Source organism: Rattus norvegicus, chromosome 10 (genome assembly GCF_036323735.1).
Source record: "Rattus norvegicus strain BN/NHsdMcwi chromosome 10, GRCr8, whole genome shotgun sequence".
Classification (NCBI taxonomy): Eukaryota; Metazoa; Chordata; class Mammalia; order Rodentia; family Muridae; genus Rattus; species Rattus norvegicus.
The window spans coordinates 37,029,083-37,047,399 of record NC_086028.1 but is presented as its reverse complement, the minus strand read 5'-3'; the positions used below and the strand labels follow the sequence as shown (position 1 = coordinate 37,047,399).

At 49.6% G+C, this 18,317-nt stretch overlaps 1 protein-coding gene across 3 annotated transcripts in view; it reads right to left on the bottom strand.

Annotated features, from left to right (window-relative positions):
• The window catches only part of Vdac1 (voltage-dependent anion channel 1), a 31,166-nt gene extending 13,143 nt beyond the window's left edge, over positions 1 to 18,023 (bottom strand). Inside the window, exons 1-4 of one of the 3 annotated variants that reach the window (XM_063269962.1) lie at positions 14,129 to 18,023; positions 1,685 to 1,754; positions 1,094 to 1,143; positions 81 to 233 (exon numbers count right to left, since the gene is read on the bottom strand). In XM_063269962.1, coding sequence (XP_063126032.1) covers positions 81 to 233; positions 1,094 to 1,143; positions 1,685 to 1,751 — 270 coding nt within the window. In that variant the 5' untranslated portion in view covers positions 1,752 to 1,754; positions 14,129 to 18,023. 3 annotated transcript variants of the gene reach the window in all.
• Between the last annotated feature and the right edge of the window lie 294 nt (positions 18,024 to 18,317).

The window sequence follows — 18,317 nt, the reverse complement described above, 5'->3', positions numbered from 1 at the left end:
AGAGGTGGCACAGGTTAGCCCAAGGCAGGACCCAGGATGTTTCAATGGGAACGAGAGGAGGGCAGGCAGGGAGCCCTTACCTGGTCTTCCACGGTGATCTCAGTGCCCAGGGTGTTGTCTGTGTTCCACTTCTCAGTAAACGTCAGCCCATACTCGGTCCATCTGTACTTGGTTTCCAGACTGCCGTTCACTTTGGTGGTCTCCGTGTTGGCAGAACCTGAGCTAGTAAATTCCTTAAAAGGAGAGAGAGGGAAAGAGAAAGAGTAGATCTTGGCCTACAGTCCAATCTGCCCTTAGCCAAGGCCTCTAAGCAACAGAGAGTCCCCGATACGTCCAGGCAAAACTATACAGTTCAATTACAACTGAAAATACAGGGGCTGGGGATTTAGCTCAGTGGTAGAGCGCTTACCTAGGAAGCGCAAGGCCCTGGGTTCGGTCCCCAGCTCCGAAAAAAAGAACCAAAAAAAAAAAAAAAAAAAAAAACACAAAGGTGTGAGAGAGCCTGCTACCCAAAGGAACCTTCTGGAAAGTTCTTTGTTGGAAGCTTCCTTCCTCCCCTGGGGCCCTAAAGTCTGGATAAGAAACTACCCAGCTTCCATGTTTACACCCTTCCTAGTCTACAGAGTGAGTTCTAGGGCAGCCAGGAACGTCTGAGGTTGGAGAGATGGCTCAGTGGTTAAAAGCACTGACTGCTCTTCCAGAGGTCCTGAGTTCAATTCCCAGTAACTACATACTGGCTCACAACCATCTGTAATGGGATCTGATGCCCTCTTCTGGTGTATCTGAAGACAGCAACCGTGTAGTCATACATAAAATAAATAAATCTAAATCTTTTTTTTAAAAAAAGATAAGAAGCATCAAGAATGGATGCCCAAGTGCATTAGACCGGGAGTTTGGTTCGAATAACGCAAAATAACTTGTAAAAAGGCATTAAAAGCTACTATAGTCCCAGACCACCTATCACAGAGTTTTGGAAGACAAGCACCAACAGCCATCATCCAAGTTGGCAACTGTTTTTGGCTCTGCCACCTAGCCACAGCGCCCCTACTGGTCAGAGACAAATACAACGTCCCATGCAAGTGGAGCGACTTACCAATCCATTCTCGGACTTCGTTTTCAAATCAAGTTTTATTAAGCCAAAGCCTAAAGAAAGGAAAACAGCCAAAATCAGGTTAACTAATTAAGCCAGAGGAGTTGGGGGTGTATCTCAGCGGCAGAAAGATTGCTAGCAAGCTCAAGGTTTGACCCCCAGCAAAAAAAAAAAATAATAATAATAACTTGAAGCTAGGGCACCACTGCTTTTCTCCTGGCTATCTGGAAATGCTTAAAGAAAGCCAGGGCCAACAGTGGCAGACATAACGAACAGAAGCCTGACCTGTGGCCATGCAGGATCTGTGGGGCAGGTTCCAGCAGCTGGCAGAGACGATCATCAGGCCCGGTGGGCCGTCGGGGTAAATTTAGAACAGTGTTCTACTGGGGCAGATGCTGGAGCTTGCAAGGGACTAGCTCTGCCATTTGTCTTGCAATACCTCAGCCTCACCACTGGGTGGCACACAGCTGCAGGACTCTCATCCTTTTGACCGGACATATAAGTTGTTAACTGGGAACTGACCACCCCAAGTGTCACAAACACTTTCACCTACTCCCTTAGTAGGTGAAAGGCCTACTGTTGTTCGACACTCACCGTAGCCCTTGGTGAAGACATCCCTGGCGGACTTGCCAAGATCAGCATATGTGGGAGGCACAGCCATGTTCTGCCACAACAAAAGCACGAAAAAGAAAGAATGCATCAGTAATTACGGAAATTAGTTTACCACCAATAAAATTTACTGACATAATTAAACAACCAATAAAAAAAATCACTCAGCTCTAAAAGTCTTTCCCCACCAGGTGTGGGTGTGCCCTGAGCTGTCTTACCCTCCCTCTGAGGCCAGACCTGGGGACACTCGGGGATGCCTTTTGACTGCAGTAGCACCAGGCCTAAGCCATAGCACAAGAGAGTCAGTCAGTATTTGGTGAATGAATGAACCATCAAAGACATATTCCCAGGAGCCAGCCACTATACTGAACCACAGAACCCTTGCCAATAATTACAAAATGCCGGCTGCCCGGCCGGTAAGTACGCAAGGGTAGACGGAGTTTCCCATGGCAATCGATGTGGCCCTGATTTCATTCCCTCGACAAGTATCAGAGGAGTGCTTTCAAGTGCCTCTGCAAGGCCAACTCCACGAAACTTCCTTTTACAGCATGACAAGCTACTCAAGTGTCTCCTCACGTGAAAAGTGAAACCACGTCCAGCAGCATGCTACAATAGAAGGGAATCTAGGAACGGCAAGATGGCTCAGTGGCTCTTTAGCCACTCACCAAGCCTGGCTACCAGAGTTCAATCCCTGGGAACACATTAGGGCTTCCCCAGCAAGTCGTCCTCTGACCTCTACGTGCATCTGCCCATGTGTGCACTTGCACACACAAACACACAAAACAATTAATTTTAAGTATTGAGGGTTTGGGGCTGGAGAGATGGCTCAGTGGTTAAGAGGACTAAATGCTCTTCCTGAGGTCCTGAGTTCAATTCCCAGCAACCACGTGGTGGCTCACAACCATCTGTAATGGGATCTGATGCCCTCTTCTGGTGTGTCTGAAAACAGCTACAGTGTACTTATATATAATAATAAATATTTTTTTAAAAAGTATTGGGGGTTTGTTCGTTTGTTTGTTTTTTAGATAGTTTTCGTTGTATAGACTTGACTGTCCTGGAACTTGTTCTGTAGACCAGGCTGACCCTGAACTCAGAGATTCACCTGCCTCCCAAGTGCTGGGATTAAAGACATGTGCTACCACCACCTGGCTTTTTTTTTTTTTTAATGATTTATTTTTATTTTATGTGCATTGCTGTCTTGCTTGCATGATGTCTGTATGAGTGTGTTGGATCCCCTGGAACTAGAGTAACGGACAGCCTCAAGCTGCCATGTCAGTGCTGGGAATCAAACCCAGGTCCTCCAGAAGAGCAGCAGCACTCTCAACCGCCAAGCCATCTCTCCAGCCCCTTCTTTTTCTCCTTATGTGTTTCTGAATGTATATATGGGAACCATGTTCACACATATATGTGTGTGAACCACATTCATGCCTGGTGACTGAGGAGGCCCAAAGAGGGAAGTCAGACCCTTCAGAATTGGAGTTACAGATAACTGTGAGCCTCCACATGGATACCAGGTCATCTGTTAGAGCAGCAAATACTTGTCCAGCTCCAGTGTCCTTTATTTTAAAAAGCAACCATCTCAGTGGTTAAGAGCAATGGCTGTTACTCCAGAGGAGCTGGGTTCAATTCCCAACACCCACATGGGACAGCTCACAACTGTCTGCAACTGCAGTTCCCAGGGATCCGACATCCTCACACACCGGGAAACACCAATGCACATAAAATAAAGTTTTTAAAAGAAAATACTATCTGGGGAGCTGAGACCAGAGTGCGGGGTAGCACATCTGCTTAGCATACACAAGGCTCCAGGTTCCATCAAAAGTACCATCATCCCCTATTTACGTGTCTGTGGGTAGTACGCACACACGGGTGCAGGTACCTAGGAGGCCAGAAGCAGGACTCGGTGGTGACACATAGTTCAGTCAGTGAACAAATACTTATTATGTATCACAGTGATCAGGGAAAGAGAAGAATGCTGATGGTTAGTCTCTGCTGTAAGGGTGACACTGCGCTCCTGGAAGGTTTTATGTTGGCAAGCTGTATAGAAAGAATTAAAACCCTGTTCTGGGACAGCACACACGGTGACTTCTGTCCTGAAGAGAAGGAGCCATGGGTGACAAAGTCCCACCCAGAACCGTAATGTCCCTAACCAGAAGAGTGGTTCCATTTTCTCCCCTCTTCCTGAGACAGGATCTCATGTTGTCCAGGATGGCCTGGAACTTTCTATGTAGCCGAGGGTGACGTTGATTTTCTAATCCTCTATCCTGCAACTGCTGGGATCACAGGCCTCATCAACACCAACTTAGGCCTTCAAGTACCCTGGCAGGCACTCTGCCAATGGAGTTGCATCCTCAGCTGGGCCCCTTCATTTTAAAACACCACACCCTGCTAGATGGTGGTGCACACAGCTTTGATCCCAGCTCTCAGGAGGCAGAGACAGGAGGATCTCTCTGAGTTTGAGGCCAGCCTGGTCTACAAAGTGAGTAACAGGACAGCCAGGTCTGTCACACAGAGAAACTCTGTCTCGGGAGTGAAGGGACGAACAAACAAAACTGTTGTACACCTAAATTACCAAACTGGATCTACATAGGTGACATCTGACACGACACATGTGCCCATTCACAAACAGACTGTGATAAATTCCTGGCAAGTGGGTGCCCACTGGGGAAGATCTCAAATGTCTCCAGGGAAACAAACAATATCAACTAACTGACCAAAACCTGAATCAAAGACAGGGCAGAGAGCTCACAGCAGGACCCGCAAGGTAATTCAGCAGGTTGAACAGAGCCTGCTGCCACACCTGGCACCTGCATGAAGGAAGGGGACAACCGACTCCCAAAAGCTACCTTGTGACCTCCACATAATAAATCAATCCATCAGTAACTAATTAAAGACAGCCTACAGCTATACCCAATAAACACCACAGAAGAAACAACCATGGACTTCCAGTGTTAATGGAATCTGCAGTCTGGGCCATCTTTCCCATTTTCAGAGACTACTCCATCTGCTCCTCTCTCTTGCCCACCAACAGGCCAGAACCTGATGTGAGCAGACTGGCCACAAACACCAACACTGCCCCATCCAGTCTTCCAGAGCCAGGGGCCCTCCTCTTCCCCCTGGCCCCTTTCTTCCACACTAACCAAGCAGGCACATGTGCCCCAGGGGCAGGCAGGAGGCTTCACAGTAGAAAAAACAGCACATACCTCAGGCCAGATGGGCCTAGCCCTGCCCCTAAGAACAGTCAACACGAAGCAATCCTGGGCTGAAGGATAGCACAGCCCAGCAGACCTGCTGAACATCTTGGCAGAGAGCCCAGAACATTCTCCATCTCTGCCTGGATTAAGAGCCATCCATGAAAGTACAAAAACAGGAGAGATGGCTCTTTGGCTAAGAGGACCAGGGGTCAATTCCCGGCACCCACACAGTGGCTCACAACTGTCCATAACTCCAGTACTAGGGGACCCAGTGCACGTTACACACACGCACACCCACAATTCTTACACACATAAAATAAACCTGAAAACCCTTAACAAAACAAAGCAAGCAAAAAGAACAAACGAATCTACAGACAGAGCGAGCTGTCCCTCCCCAGAGGCAGGAGCAGAGAGAGAGCAGGTCCATCTGCAGCACCCACAAACACTCCAATTAGTCTTTAAGATTTCACTTCATTTCTGTGTATATCTATCTCCCTGTGCGCCGCATGAGTGCAGGTGCCTGCAGAGACCAGAAGGAGGCGCCAGATCCCTTGGCGCTAGAGTTCAAGGTCATAAACAAAACGCAGATCCATTGTTAAAAACATCAGTGCTCTTAACTCCCGAGCTTCCTCAATAGTGTGCTCACACACACGTCTTTATTTTCCCTTTTGAGACAGGGTCTTATGTAGCCCAAGCTAGCCCCAACTCACTATGCAGACAGGAACTGATCTTTCTGCCTCCATCTTGGATTGCTGGGGTACGAGCATTTCGGATGTACGTGGTGTTGGGGCTAGCGGTGTGCAGGCTAGGCAAGCACTCTACCAACCCAGCTCTGTCTCCAAACTAACAGAAGCCAAGCCTTTTCCTGCTACTCTTCCTGACCTCACAGAAAAGACGGCCCCCAGGGCCCCGCCCTGCAGGCATCTAGACCAGATCCCACCTCGAGGAAAAGGCAGAACACACATTATTTAGTGTTCCCCAAATGCACTCTGTTGACGATAATCCCCAAACCCAACATGGAAAGCCACCTGTCACAAAAGAAAAACAAAACCACTGCCCACAGCAAACACCAGATACCGCATCAGCTCTAAGGAGATTATTATGGGGGCGTGAGTTAGGACTTCCGAGCTCAAGGTAGGGGCCAGGCCCTGTGAGGCTCCCTTCAATACTATTTTACCATATTGCCTTCATTTGGCACCTGTTTCCCCCCTCCAACCCCCACCCTCCCTGGTCTGCCAGTCTACCAACCCAAGCCTTCCCTGGCTGACCTTGAACCAATTATGCAAACGCCACTCCAGCCTAAGGAATGGATACCCAGTCATACTGGAAGCAGAGGGGGAAGGATTGTATATCACCCAGCAGTTCACACAACACACTTACGTAACTTCCATCTTGGGGCCTGGGGAGGACAACATCTTCCTGACTCATCAACTCCATGGCAGTGACAGCTGCTCACTCACCGTGCTCCCGCCCTCCACTCCTCCTCCCACAACACACCCTGCACTCAAAGCTCCTCAGAGCCTGTCAAGCGGATGTTTACCCAAATGTCCATAGATGTCAAGACCTGGCACGTGATGGGCATTCATGAGTAAATATGCAATGAGCATCAGGTCTTATAGCTCTAATTACATGTATTCAGTGAGCCTGTGTGTACCGTGGTGCACCTGGGAAGGTCAGAGGACACCATCCAGGAGTTAGTTCTCTCCTTCCACCGTATAGGTTCTGGGAACTGAAATTGTGTCTTCAGACCTGGCAGCAAGTGCCTTTAACTGCTGAGCTCGCTCACCAGCCCTACCAAAGTGTCACTGCAAGCTGGGTTTGCTTTGTGCTTTTTGCTGCTGCAATTTCAGAGGCTGAAGCCAGAGACTAGCTTAAGGGGAGGGATGGGTCTCTGTTGGTATGTTTGCTTAGCACGCACAGAGCCCCGAGTACTATCCCTGCACTGCATACCAGGCTTGGTAGCACATGACTATAATCCCAGCCCTAAGGAGATAAGAGACAAGAGGACCAGAAGTTGACCAAAGTCATCGCTGACTACATAGTGAGTTCAAAGCCAGCCTATGCTTCATAAGACTCTTGTCTCAAAAACAGAGGAGAGGAGGGGTTGGAGAGATGCACAGAGGTGAGGAGCACTTGCTGTTCTTGCGGTAGAAACGAGTTAAGTCCCAGCTCCAACATGGTGGCTCACAGGTGTACACACATGTGAGAAGGCGAACATTCATATACATAAAATTTAAGAGAGAGAAGAAAAAGGGTGAAAGACAAAGAGGGAGAGACCAGGAGGGGAGTTCTAGATGAACTCAGGACTAAGGACAGAGTCTGACTCAGTTTGGTTTTTTTTTTTTTTTAAGTATCATTGTAACAAAAAGAGGAAAGTAGAAACTTGGTGTCTGACAATAGGAACAAGTAAATTACAATGTAACCAGGAAGTAGGCGCTTCCCCCGCAAGGCAGCTGGAAAGCAGGAGTAGAGTAGACCAGGAGACCCCATAGCAGCAACCCCACACTAGGAAAGAGCGGATACCGGCTAAGGAACCTCTCAGAGGGAATCCTGGGTGCTTTAGGCCTTAAAACCAGCCATGGGTTTTATCCCAAGAGCTGCAGTACAGTGACAACCCCAAGACTAGTAAAATGCTAATGCCATGATCCAAGGAAGGAAGTGTGAATGCAGTCCACTCTCTTGGAGGACAATGGATGGACAATTAACTCAGCGTTAATCTTACTCCTAGGAACCCCACCCCCACTCACTAGGTGATCCAGGCACCAAAAAACCTACAGAAGCATACATATTTTCTACACCATCACCTGTGTCACACAAACCTAGACATGACCACTATGCCCATCATTAGAAAAATGATGAAACCAAAAAAGGAAAATACTAACAAACTAAGGAACGCCAAAGAGTCATCAAAAGCAATGAGGAGAGATGAGCATGGAGACGAAAGCCTGTAATTTCAACACTTGGGGCAAGGAGGCAGGAGGACCAAAAGTTCAAGGTTGGCCACACAGGGAATGTGAGTAGCCTGGGTTATCTCAAAACAATAACAGTCGTGAATTTATAAGTGAGAACGTAGAACACTATGTACTACTGAATGAAAAGAGAAAGCCAAGCTGGGTGTTGTGGTGCAGGCCTTAAATCCCAGCTCTCAGGAGGCAGAGGTGGGCAGATCTCTGTGAGTTCAAGGCCAGCCAGAGCTGCATAGTGAGACACTGCCTCAAAAAGAAAAAATAAATCATTAAAATAAAAAAGAAGAGGAAAGAAAAGAGCATGGAAATTTCTAATTCTACATAATTAGTGGGTCCCTTATCCATTCAGGAACTTGTGAATGAATGGGAGAAAACAGGAAGAAGGGGCCCCATGTGGGCAGGACAGCAGCCTCGGGGAGGAATGTGGTTTTGGGAAGGTAGATGTGGAATCCAGATGTGGTTTCCATTTTTTCAATTCTACTTCATTATTTAAATGTTGTTGTGAAGAGCAGAAAATACTGGAAGTCAGCAACGTTAGTCACTGCAGTCAAGATGCCAGAGGACTGGAGAGATGGCTCAGAGGCTAAGGGCACTGTCCACTCTTCGAGGGACTGGGATTGGGTTTCTAGTGCCCACCTCTGTAAATCCAGCTCCAGGAGCTGCAGTGCACTCCGCAGGCTTCTCAGACACTACACACATGTAGTCCACATACATACACATAAAATAAGGGGTTCTTTTTTAAAAAGAGAAAGAACTAGGGAGAGGGTAGTTGGTTTAAAGCAATAGCTACTTTTCTGGAGGACCAGAGTTCAATTCCCAGCACCTGCGTGGTGGCTTGTGACCATCTGTAAATCCAGTTCCAGGAGATACAATCCCTTTTCAGACATACACGCATGTTATATATACATAGAAGCGCACAAAACACGGATTGACATAAGACTAATATTTTAAGATCCAGGAAGGAAAAGCTGTCCGGACAGTGTTCATGCCGGTTCTAAGAACTGATTGAAACTGAGACAGTAGCCCTATCACTGGACAAGGCTACATTCCACTCCCAAGCAACCACCAACATCTGGGCCACTCTGCCCAGAAAGCACAGAGCAGGGCAAAGCTCCTTAACTTCAGTATAAAAATTGCCAGGGTAACTGTCAAACAGTCTGAGGGCAGACAGCAATGGTCTACAAAAAACACTGGGCTCGCTCTGTACCAAGCACCCACCAGAACCCCAAACTAGCATAGGCCCTGCCCATGGGTCTCACGCCTAACCAGGACTTAGAGTCTCCTCAACACCAGAAACACCCCCAGTGAGCTCAGATCCCCCATCTCCAAAAGCAGAGGGGAAGCAAGACATCTTCCCAAAGAACAGGCGCCACCTGCCAAGGCATCTCTCAACCCCTCCAGGTAACCATAGATGATGATGATGGAGGGGTGATCAACTTGGCAGAAGAGCCCGGGGTGTGAAAAGACTCACAGCCCACCCTTTCTCAGATACCTGTACACGCCAGTGACCTCCTTGTTACACTGCATGAGTAACTGGATGACAGTTCATAGCTACTACTGTCAGGAGCCAACGCAACCAAATGCTACCATCGCCATCCCAGGATCCACCCCCCCCCCCAAGAATGAAAGAATTGTGGGAAAACTTTTGGCTCTGCTCTCTCTCCAACAGGTTTGGGTGGTTCTCCAGGGCAAAGATGGACCAGCAAACGAAAGAGGTATCAAGGAGATAGAGAGGTGGTTCAGCCATCAAGAGCACTAGCTGCTTTGCAGAGGACCCAGGTTTGGTTCCCTGCATCCACACAGGGGCTCAAAATGATCTCTAGGGGTTGGGGATTTAACTCAGTGGTAGAGCGCTTGCCTAGCATGCGCAAGACCCTGAGTTCGGTCCCCAGCTCCGAAAAAAGAAAAAAAGAAAAAACAAACAAAATGATCTCTAACTCCAGTTCAAGGGGACCTGACCGAAGCTCTTTCCTGGACCCTGTGGGCATTGCATGACCATGATATGCATACATATGTGCAGGGAAAACCCTTATATGTAAAAAAAAAATAATAATACAGAGGTCATGATAGTCACAACAAAATCAACCATATCACCAACCCTAGGGACCAAGGGGGGGGGATTAACCTCCTAGCAGCTTCCCCCAACCACAGACAGACAGACAGACAGACAGACAGACACACACACACACACACACACACACACACACACACACCACTTTCTTTCCAAGCAAAGGCAGCTCAGGGAACAGTCCCTGGTTCCAGATGCTAGCAAGGCGATGGCCCTCTGCTCTGGAAGCAGGCTGAGCTCCCAAAGCAGCTGCCTTCCCCTCCCCCCTCCACAGAGTCTCACAGGGGGGCAGCCTGGCTTTCCAGGCTCTGTTTCTATTTTAAAACACTCTGGAAGCTGGGCCACCAGCGGCAGGCAGCACAGCCTTCCACAAGGCTGGGGAGATTGTGGTTGACTCAGGGCGGCCTGGCCTCTCACTCACCCACCTGTGGAGAGAAGGCTATGCTGGCAGCCAGCACTCCGGGGTACAGGGTCCAGCCAGGCACACTAGGGCTCCAGCAAAGCCACAGGCACCTCAAGAGCCATCACAAGGCACAGGGGGTTGACACAGTCAGCACTTCAAGTGCTCAGCCTTGGGAATCAAGCACCTCTGTCCTACTCCCTTTCTAGGTAAAAGACCCCAAGTCACTCTCTCTAACCCCATTTTCCCTCGGCACACAGCACTGAATACTGTGGCTGGTACACGCGGAAGGCATGAAACAAACGTAAGTAGAGTTGTTAAGATGACAGATGACAGCTCGACTTATCGATTGAGATGAGCAGACGGATAAATAATGGGTTTGGTTTCTTTGGTTGGTTGGTTTTTCGAGACAGGGTTCCTCTGTGTAGCCCTGGCTGTTCTGAAACTCTGTAAACCAGGCTGGCCTCAAACTCACAGAGCTCTGTCTGCCTCTACCCACCACCACCCCCTCTGCCACTGCCCCCAAGTGCCAGGATTAAAGGTATGCACCACGGCTGGTTTGTTTTTGTTTTGAAACAGGATCTAATGTAGCCCATAGTGAGTCTCAAGCTCACTATGTCACCGAGGATAACTTTGAATTTGATCCTCCTGCCTCCACCTCTGAGTGTACACCCCATCACACTGAGTTTCCCCGGTGTTGAAGGTCAAACCCAGGGCTTCCTGCATGCTGGGCTTGCATTCTAAGTCCCATATGAGCCAGTCCAATAGACAGTTTCTGTTGCCATATGGCTAGGGAGCAAACCAAGCTCTCCTTTTGTATATTTACTATTATAATAATGGTTTCTGAGCATCTTGTTAAAGGCTCAATCTGAACCACAGGGTCCAGAGTCCTCCCCACCCATAAAGAGGTATTGTTTAGTTAGATACTATCTGGCCAGGTCCTGGAAGAACACCTCCCATCTCGCCCCAGGGAAAACGATTCCTGCAAGCACTGCCCCTACAGACGGCCTGCAGCAGTGTACCTCTCTCCATTCCCAACCAGTCAGTAACTTCTGCTTTACAGGGGCACTCACACCTATGGGTTCCTCAAAGCAGCAGCAGTGAAGTGTGGGGGATACTAGCAGAGAACTTGTGCCTAAGCGCCAAGTACACCCAGCAGGGCTACAGAACACCAGGATGGCCAGCGATGACAGTCACCTTTCTACAGCAGACCCAGGTGATCCCAAGGCCTGGGTGGAGGCCCAGAAGTTGCCCTCTGACCTCCACATGAGCTATCCACCTCCAAACATTTAATTCTTTAAAACAAAACCCCACCACGGTATAACAGAGAAACTAAGACACAAGAAAGCTACTTCATCTGAGCTAGCCTCTGTGGCTCTTGTCAGTCAGATCAGCACTGAGAGCCCAGGCTGCCCTTCTGGAACTTTTTCTAGCTCAGCTCTAAGTAAAGTGCTCACATGCTGTGACTTAACAGTGGGATGGAGACCATCCATCTACCACAGGAACCTGGGGAAAGCACAAAGCCCCACACACAGTACAACAACCTTTCTGGAATCCTAGGGGCTACCCTCCTCACTTTGGCCACATGTTTCCCTCAGTCACTACCACTGAAGGTGTCTGTCATACTGTGGGGATTTCCAGCAACAGCAAAGGTCCTCAGAGAGCAAAGTGATGAGGGGGTGGGAGGGTGGGGGGGCAAGCCCTTACTACCACCAGCTCAAGAGTCCAGAGTCTCCACCTGCCTCAGCTTCAGCATGAGGACCACATGGTCCCAAACAACCCCTGTCTAAAAAGCCTCATTCTGGAAATCAGAACTAAAACAAATCACCTGTGAGCACCCTCGACTACCACTGGGGCCAGGCACCTTACTCTAGCTGTCATACCCACACAACCTTGTCAGAAAGGGGAGAGCACAACAGGCCCAAGGCCTTGGCTCGAATCCCATTCACCCATATCACTCTAGCTTCAAGCCCAGAAACACCAGTCTGACAAGTTCCCTGAGGACTCGGGATGTTGTAGAATGTCAAAGGAGCTGCTTCTCGTCCCTCGTGATTCCTGCTGTAGATGAGCGTGTACTGTCGTAGCTCTTATAATATCTGACTCTGCTAGGCCAGGAGAGCTTCCAGAAGTCAGTGAGCGGTCTACGTCATCAAATGGGTGTTTAAGATCCCACGATTTAATGTGCACCCACCATACCTGGTAGTTAATTCCCAGACCCACGTGCGACAGCTCACAACTGCCTATAACTCCAGTTCAGAGGAGCCAACACCCTCTTCTGGGCTGAGTTCACCTGCATATATATATATAAACTCACAAAGGCAAAAAAAACCCACACACATTAAGTAGACATTTTTTTAAGTGAATTTACCCCACAGACCTTTCTTAGCCACCTAATGTGTGCCAAGTGGTCCCACCCAAGACCCTAAAGGTAAGCCTGAGTTGGCCCTAGAGTTTTGTCAGTCTGGAGAAAAACAGGCAGGCCTTCAGTAGCTATGCCTGGCTTACTATTAAACAAGACTGAGTAAAGCCCCTCACTCATCTGTCTGGTCAAGGAAAGAGGAGCCTTGGATCTTCTGGGTCTGCAGTCAGATTTAGTGTTCCAGCTTAACGGCTGTCAGTCTGAAAACAGACAGTGTTTGGTGAATTATTCTCCAGTTATTCAGTACCTGGTGCTGCCCAAATGCTTGTTACAGACACGGTAACAATGGCGTTAAAATAACACGACTGTAGATTTAGGGAATCCCTTCCAGTACACCGTGTGGAACCAAAAAAAAGGGGGGGGGGGAAGGTCTGCAGAGGTTGAGTTCAACCCTCCCCAAAGCTCCTACGACTCCTAGGGTAAGTGTCAAGGTTTCTAAGGTGTCCTTGTGCATGACCCAAGGCTTCGTATTAATCGGATCATTTTATTCTTCCCCCAAACTCAGTGAAGTGTATATAATTGCTCCTATTTCGCAGATGAGAAGATTGAAGTTTGAGATCTTCCTACCAGTGTGACCTTGGACAAACCATGTAGAATTGCAGGCCTCCAATCTGATGTCAGGCCCTGAAAACAGTTTCCAGAATGCACAGTTGCATTTGGCGACACAGAACACGGAATCCGTCCCTAAGGCCAAGGAGGCCAGGCATATGGCTCCCTATGGGGTCTCGCTTTCAGTCCAGGCCCAGGTCCCTGTTCCTGCGGCCTAAGTCCACTCAGGGCAGCCCGTTCCGCCCGGGAAGGCACTAGCATGCACGGGAGGGACCCGGCGCCACCTACTCCGGGCGTGGGCCGGTTAAGGCATGTAGGGGCCAGGGGATCCAGGGCATGGCCATGCCTGGAGCGCGTCCTCTCGGCGAAGGAAGCTGGGTCTGCACAGGCCCTCGGAGCTGGCGGGGAAGGGCTTGGGCCGTGGGAGGGTCTCTACCAGATCCATGCCGACCGGATCTAGAGCCAGAGGGCGCCGCCGGGAAAGGTCACCTAGACCCGCGGCCCGCCCGGCCTCCACGCGGCCGCCCTTGCCCTTCCGCCCCTCGCATGTTCGGATAGCCCCTCGCTTCCAAATGCAGGCGCTCTGAAAGATCGAGCTAGGATCTCTCCCTCCGGAGATCCGCTCTACGCCTGCCCTCCAGGCCTCCTCTACAAGCCCGCTGCCTCTCCAGGCCCGCGATGATCGTCCCTGGTTCACCCTTCCCGGGGCTAAGCTCCTAGGCCCGGCGCCCTCGCCCGATCCTCCCTCGATCGCCTCCCTAGAGACTCCCCAGGAGCGCGGCCCGAGGCCCTGGGGACCCAGGCATAGCCCGGGCCCTCTCCGCTGCGCCTACCTCGGAGGCGGTGACGGCGAGAGCAGCGGCAGCTACGGCGGGGGTTGCGGCGAGGAGGCTGGGAGCGCAGGGAACGGGCCGAGGGCGGGGCGGCGCAGATCGCGACGGCGCGGACACGCCCCAGCTCTGCGCGCCCGGACTCCAAGCTCCGCCCTCGGCTCCACCCCGGACAGCGCCCAGACCAGTCCCGGGGTCTTCTTCCCACCCGGGAGCAGCGTTCGCACCATCTGCGGCTCTGTGATCATGTGCGACCGCGCGTAAAAGCCTGCGTGCACTTTGGCACGGGGCGATAGGGAGGCGTGGGTCTGACGTGCGTGAGGTGTGTGCGTGCGCGGGGACACGCGGGTCACTGTTGGAGCCACCAGGCTGCTGGAAGCATTTGAGAAGAGGGGGAGGGGAGTTTCCGGCACAGTGAGCAGTGGCCTAAGGACCTCAGCGAATAGGGTCGCCCGGAGTCTTGTGGCTCCTGCGCAGCCTCGAGGCCGCGAGTCACTCCGAGGCCCAGTGGGGACACACTGGGCTCCGAAGGTGGCGCTGCATTGGGCAAAGCGGCTACTGTCCTCTGCGCTCCAACCTCGCTACACTGGGTTTCCGGAGCCTGCGACACGCCCGCGTGCGTCAGCGAGTGAATTGCAAATTAAACTCTCCCGAGGGCCGGCTCCGCACTGCACATTTGCGTGCAATTTTCCCTGGTGTCGAAGCAGCTTTCCGCCATTTCCCAAGCATTTGAGAAATTAGAAAAGACAAAGTGAGTTTCGTGAGACTGCGGAGTCTCACTACATGAGGAGGTCACGCGGGTTCTGGATGTCTGCTCTCCTGCAGTGTAGAGCGGACGGTCACTTTCTCCCAGCCTGGTCTCATCAGCGCATGGCCTCCTTCCCTGCTGAGGCTCCCAGTGTGCCACACCAAGCCAAACCCAAATCAGGCTTGGAGAATTTGTGAAATCGCATGTGAGTGAAGACTTCACACCCTTTGCCTTCAATTGACAGACGTCCTAAGAGAATCAAGGCATTTGGGGTCCAGAAGAGGAGACGTCAGGTGGTTGCTCACAACCTGCTGTGCTGAATAAGACAGCTGGGACACTGGCGGCCACTCCAGATTTAAAATGCTGTTCCGTGGGCTGAACGAAGGAAACTGATGGGGGCTGGGGGAACGGGCGTAAGCCCAGATCTAGACTATGAGGGTAAGCCCTTCGGGCTAGGATGTGGGCAGACACAAAGCTCGGTGGCCTAGAGCTTGCTTTGCATTACAAAGAACCACAGTTTTTACGTAGCTTTTCAAGTCTGCACACCTACCCTGTAACAAACACCCAATCCACTCCCAGAGTTAAAAACCAGGCACCAAAAGCTGCTGAGTCACAACAGGGAGGCAGAGTTGGAAGGACAAGACCTGGGGACACGAGGAAGATTTGTCTCCAAGAATCTTACACTTGGCCCTGAGCCCTGATGCCCAGCTGTGAGGCAGACAGCCAATGTTCAAGATCCTCCAAGTACCTTTAAGGTACCTGAAGAGTTCTAGTAGCCTTCTCTGGCCTCCCCAGCTGCCCTGGGTAGGGTTTACAATCACCGAGAGAGCTTGTGGGCCATTTTTGACTGTGTGTCCGTGGGTGAGCAGAAAATCTGGCTTCTCGGAACCTCACCCTGGGAGTGTCAGTGTTGGTTTAGAATGAAACGGTCTGGAGATGTACCGGAGTGGTAAGGCTCTTACCTAAGACTCAGTGAGTGGCTTGTGTCACGTTCCCTGGGGAGACATAGACAGCTATTTGCTGTAGAGAGAGCACAGATGACAGACTAAAGAATTCTACCCAAAGTCTACTTTGGCAAACCATTGTGTTGAAGTTATTTACAAGGTGAATCAAAGTAGCTGAAAAGATCACCCTAACGGCTCCCAACGCACAAAACCTGTGTGTATCCCTGGACCTGGGCACAAGTTCAAGAGTCCCCTCTCCATTAGCTGTTGACTATTTAGAGGGGCCTCGTGAGTCTGATAGCTGAACTTCCGAAGCCATATATATATATATCATCGAGAGCTTCCTGCTTTTTTGGGTTTTTGTGTGTTTTGTTGTTGTTTTGTTTTGTTTTTTACTTTCTGGTACTGGGGACTGAACCTGGGAGCCTGCAAGGTAGCTTCCTGACTTTTAGGAATCTCTTTCCTTCCAGAAGGGAAGATTTTAAATCCAAGGAAGTAGCCACAAAAGAAAGGCAAAGAAAATTAGCTAGAACAGGGAGGGAACCTGGGAGTTCTTGGAATTGGAATCAAAGTACACTAGAAAGATTATTCATTGATCCCTCCCAGTCTCCCAGTCACAGCCTTTAGGGAGGGGTAAAAGCAAGGCACCCTTTTTTTTTTTTTTTAAAACTGGACTCTGCTCGGCCTCCCCTCCACTGTGCCTGCCAAAGCTGATTGGCTGATTGGTCTGAGACAAAAGAAAACCTGATCCAAGCCTGGCCAGTCGGGTTCTTACAGATTTGAATTAGGAAATCCAAAAACCTTGGGGAAACAGCAGGGTGATGTCCCGGAACCTGCAAGCTCCCCTGGCAGGCTTGCATTTCTGTTGGCGCAGAAAAGCAAGCAGAAAACTGTGCAGTTGCAAGAGGCTTTGGGCCCATTTCCCATTGCCCCCCCACTCCTGAGTTTGGGTTCCCCAGAGCTACTTCAGTTCCGTGTGAGTCCAGAGATGTCTCGTTGACTTGAGGGAATGGGCCAATCCTCACTATAGTTCTTTTGGGGTAAGTAACCCTATTTCACTTTTGTCCGATGCACGGGCTTCAATGGAGCTGAGCCAAAGGTAGTACCAAGTGTCAGAGTCCTGCTCTTTCCCCTGACTCTAGGGAGGAGTCACCGAGACCCTGGAGTTCTCTCTCTAGCTGTGGAAGTAGACTGGAACCAAAGCTGGGGTAAAGATTAGCTACGCAGCCGGAGTGCACACTCATGTGGCTTCGGCTGCTACCCAGCCATCTGAGCAATGGGTTGATTTTTTTTTTCTTTTTGCCTAATTTATTTAGATTGTATTTTCCTTTAGGTGCAAAATCCAGTTGCCCGCCTCCCTCACACAGAACAAAGTAAACCATCCAGAGAGGATGCAATTTTCTCTTAATAATGAGATGGTCTATGAGTGTGAGACCATTTTATTTTAGAGGCTGGGTCAGAAGTTTATTGTATCCTTGACTACATAGTGACTTCAAACCCAACCTAGGTTACATGAGACCCTGTCTCAAAAAAACAAAAACAAAAAAAATTGTTTTATTCACTTTAGGGAAGTTCTTTTTTATACTAGATCTTCTTTTAAAAGAATTCTAGGGCTGGAGAGATGGCTCATCAGTTAAGAGCACTGACTGCTCTTCCAGAGGTCCTGAGTTCAATTCCCAGCAACCACATGGTGGCTCACAACCATCTGTAAAGGGATCTGACGCCATCTTCTGGTGTGTCTGAAGACAACTACAGTGTACTCATATATAATAAATGAATAAAAAAAAATTCTAAGTTTTTGTTTATGTGTGCACAGGCTAAAAGACAGCTTGTAGGGATCAGTTTTTTCCCTTTTCCATGTGGGTCCTGCAGATTGAGAAAAAAATGGCCCTCAGTCCTGACCCGCCCCCATCATCTTCAGCCTGCTAAAGTGTCTCAGAGACTTCCTATAAGGAAATCTTCATTCATAATGTTAATGGGAGCAATTATAATGCTATCCACATTATTGTAACCACATTACTGACTGCCGGCAAGTTATAGCAAGCCGGACAAAGGTGAGAGATGCCTGTCCTATTCATGGAACCCTGTGAATATATTTGTTCCTTGAGGCACAGTCTTGGTCTATAGCTCAAGCTGACTAACTCATGGTAATCCTCCTGCCTCAACCTCCTAACTATTGGTATCACATGTATGTACCACCATCCCCAGCAAAAAATCTTTTTTTTTAAAGATTCATTTATTTTATTTTACGTTCTGTCTATGTGCCAAATGCATGCCTGGTGCCCCTGGAGGCCTGAAAAGGGTGTTGGGTCCCTTAGGATTCTGGATGATCGTGAACTATCATGCAGGTGTTAAGAATTATGTGAGTGTCAAGGATTGAACCCAGGTCCTTAGCAAGAGCAATCAGTGTTCTTAACCACAAAGGTATCTCTCCACCAACTTTGGTTTCTTGAGACAGTGTCCCTCTATGTACCCCTGACTGCCTGGAGCTCACTGTATA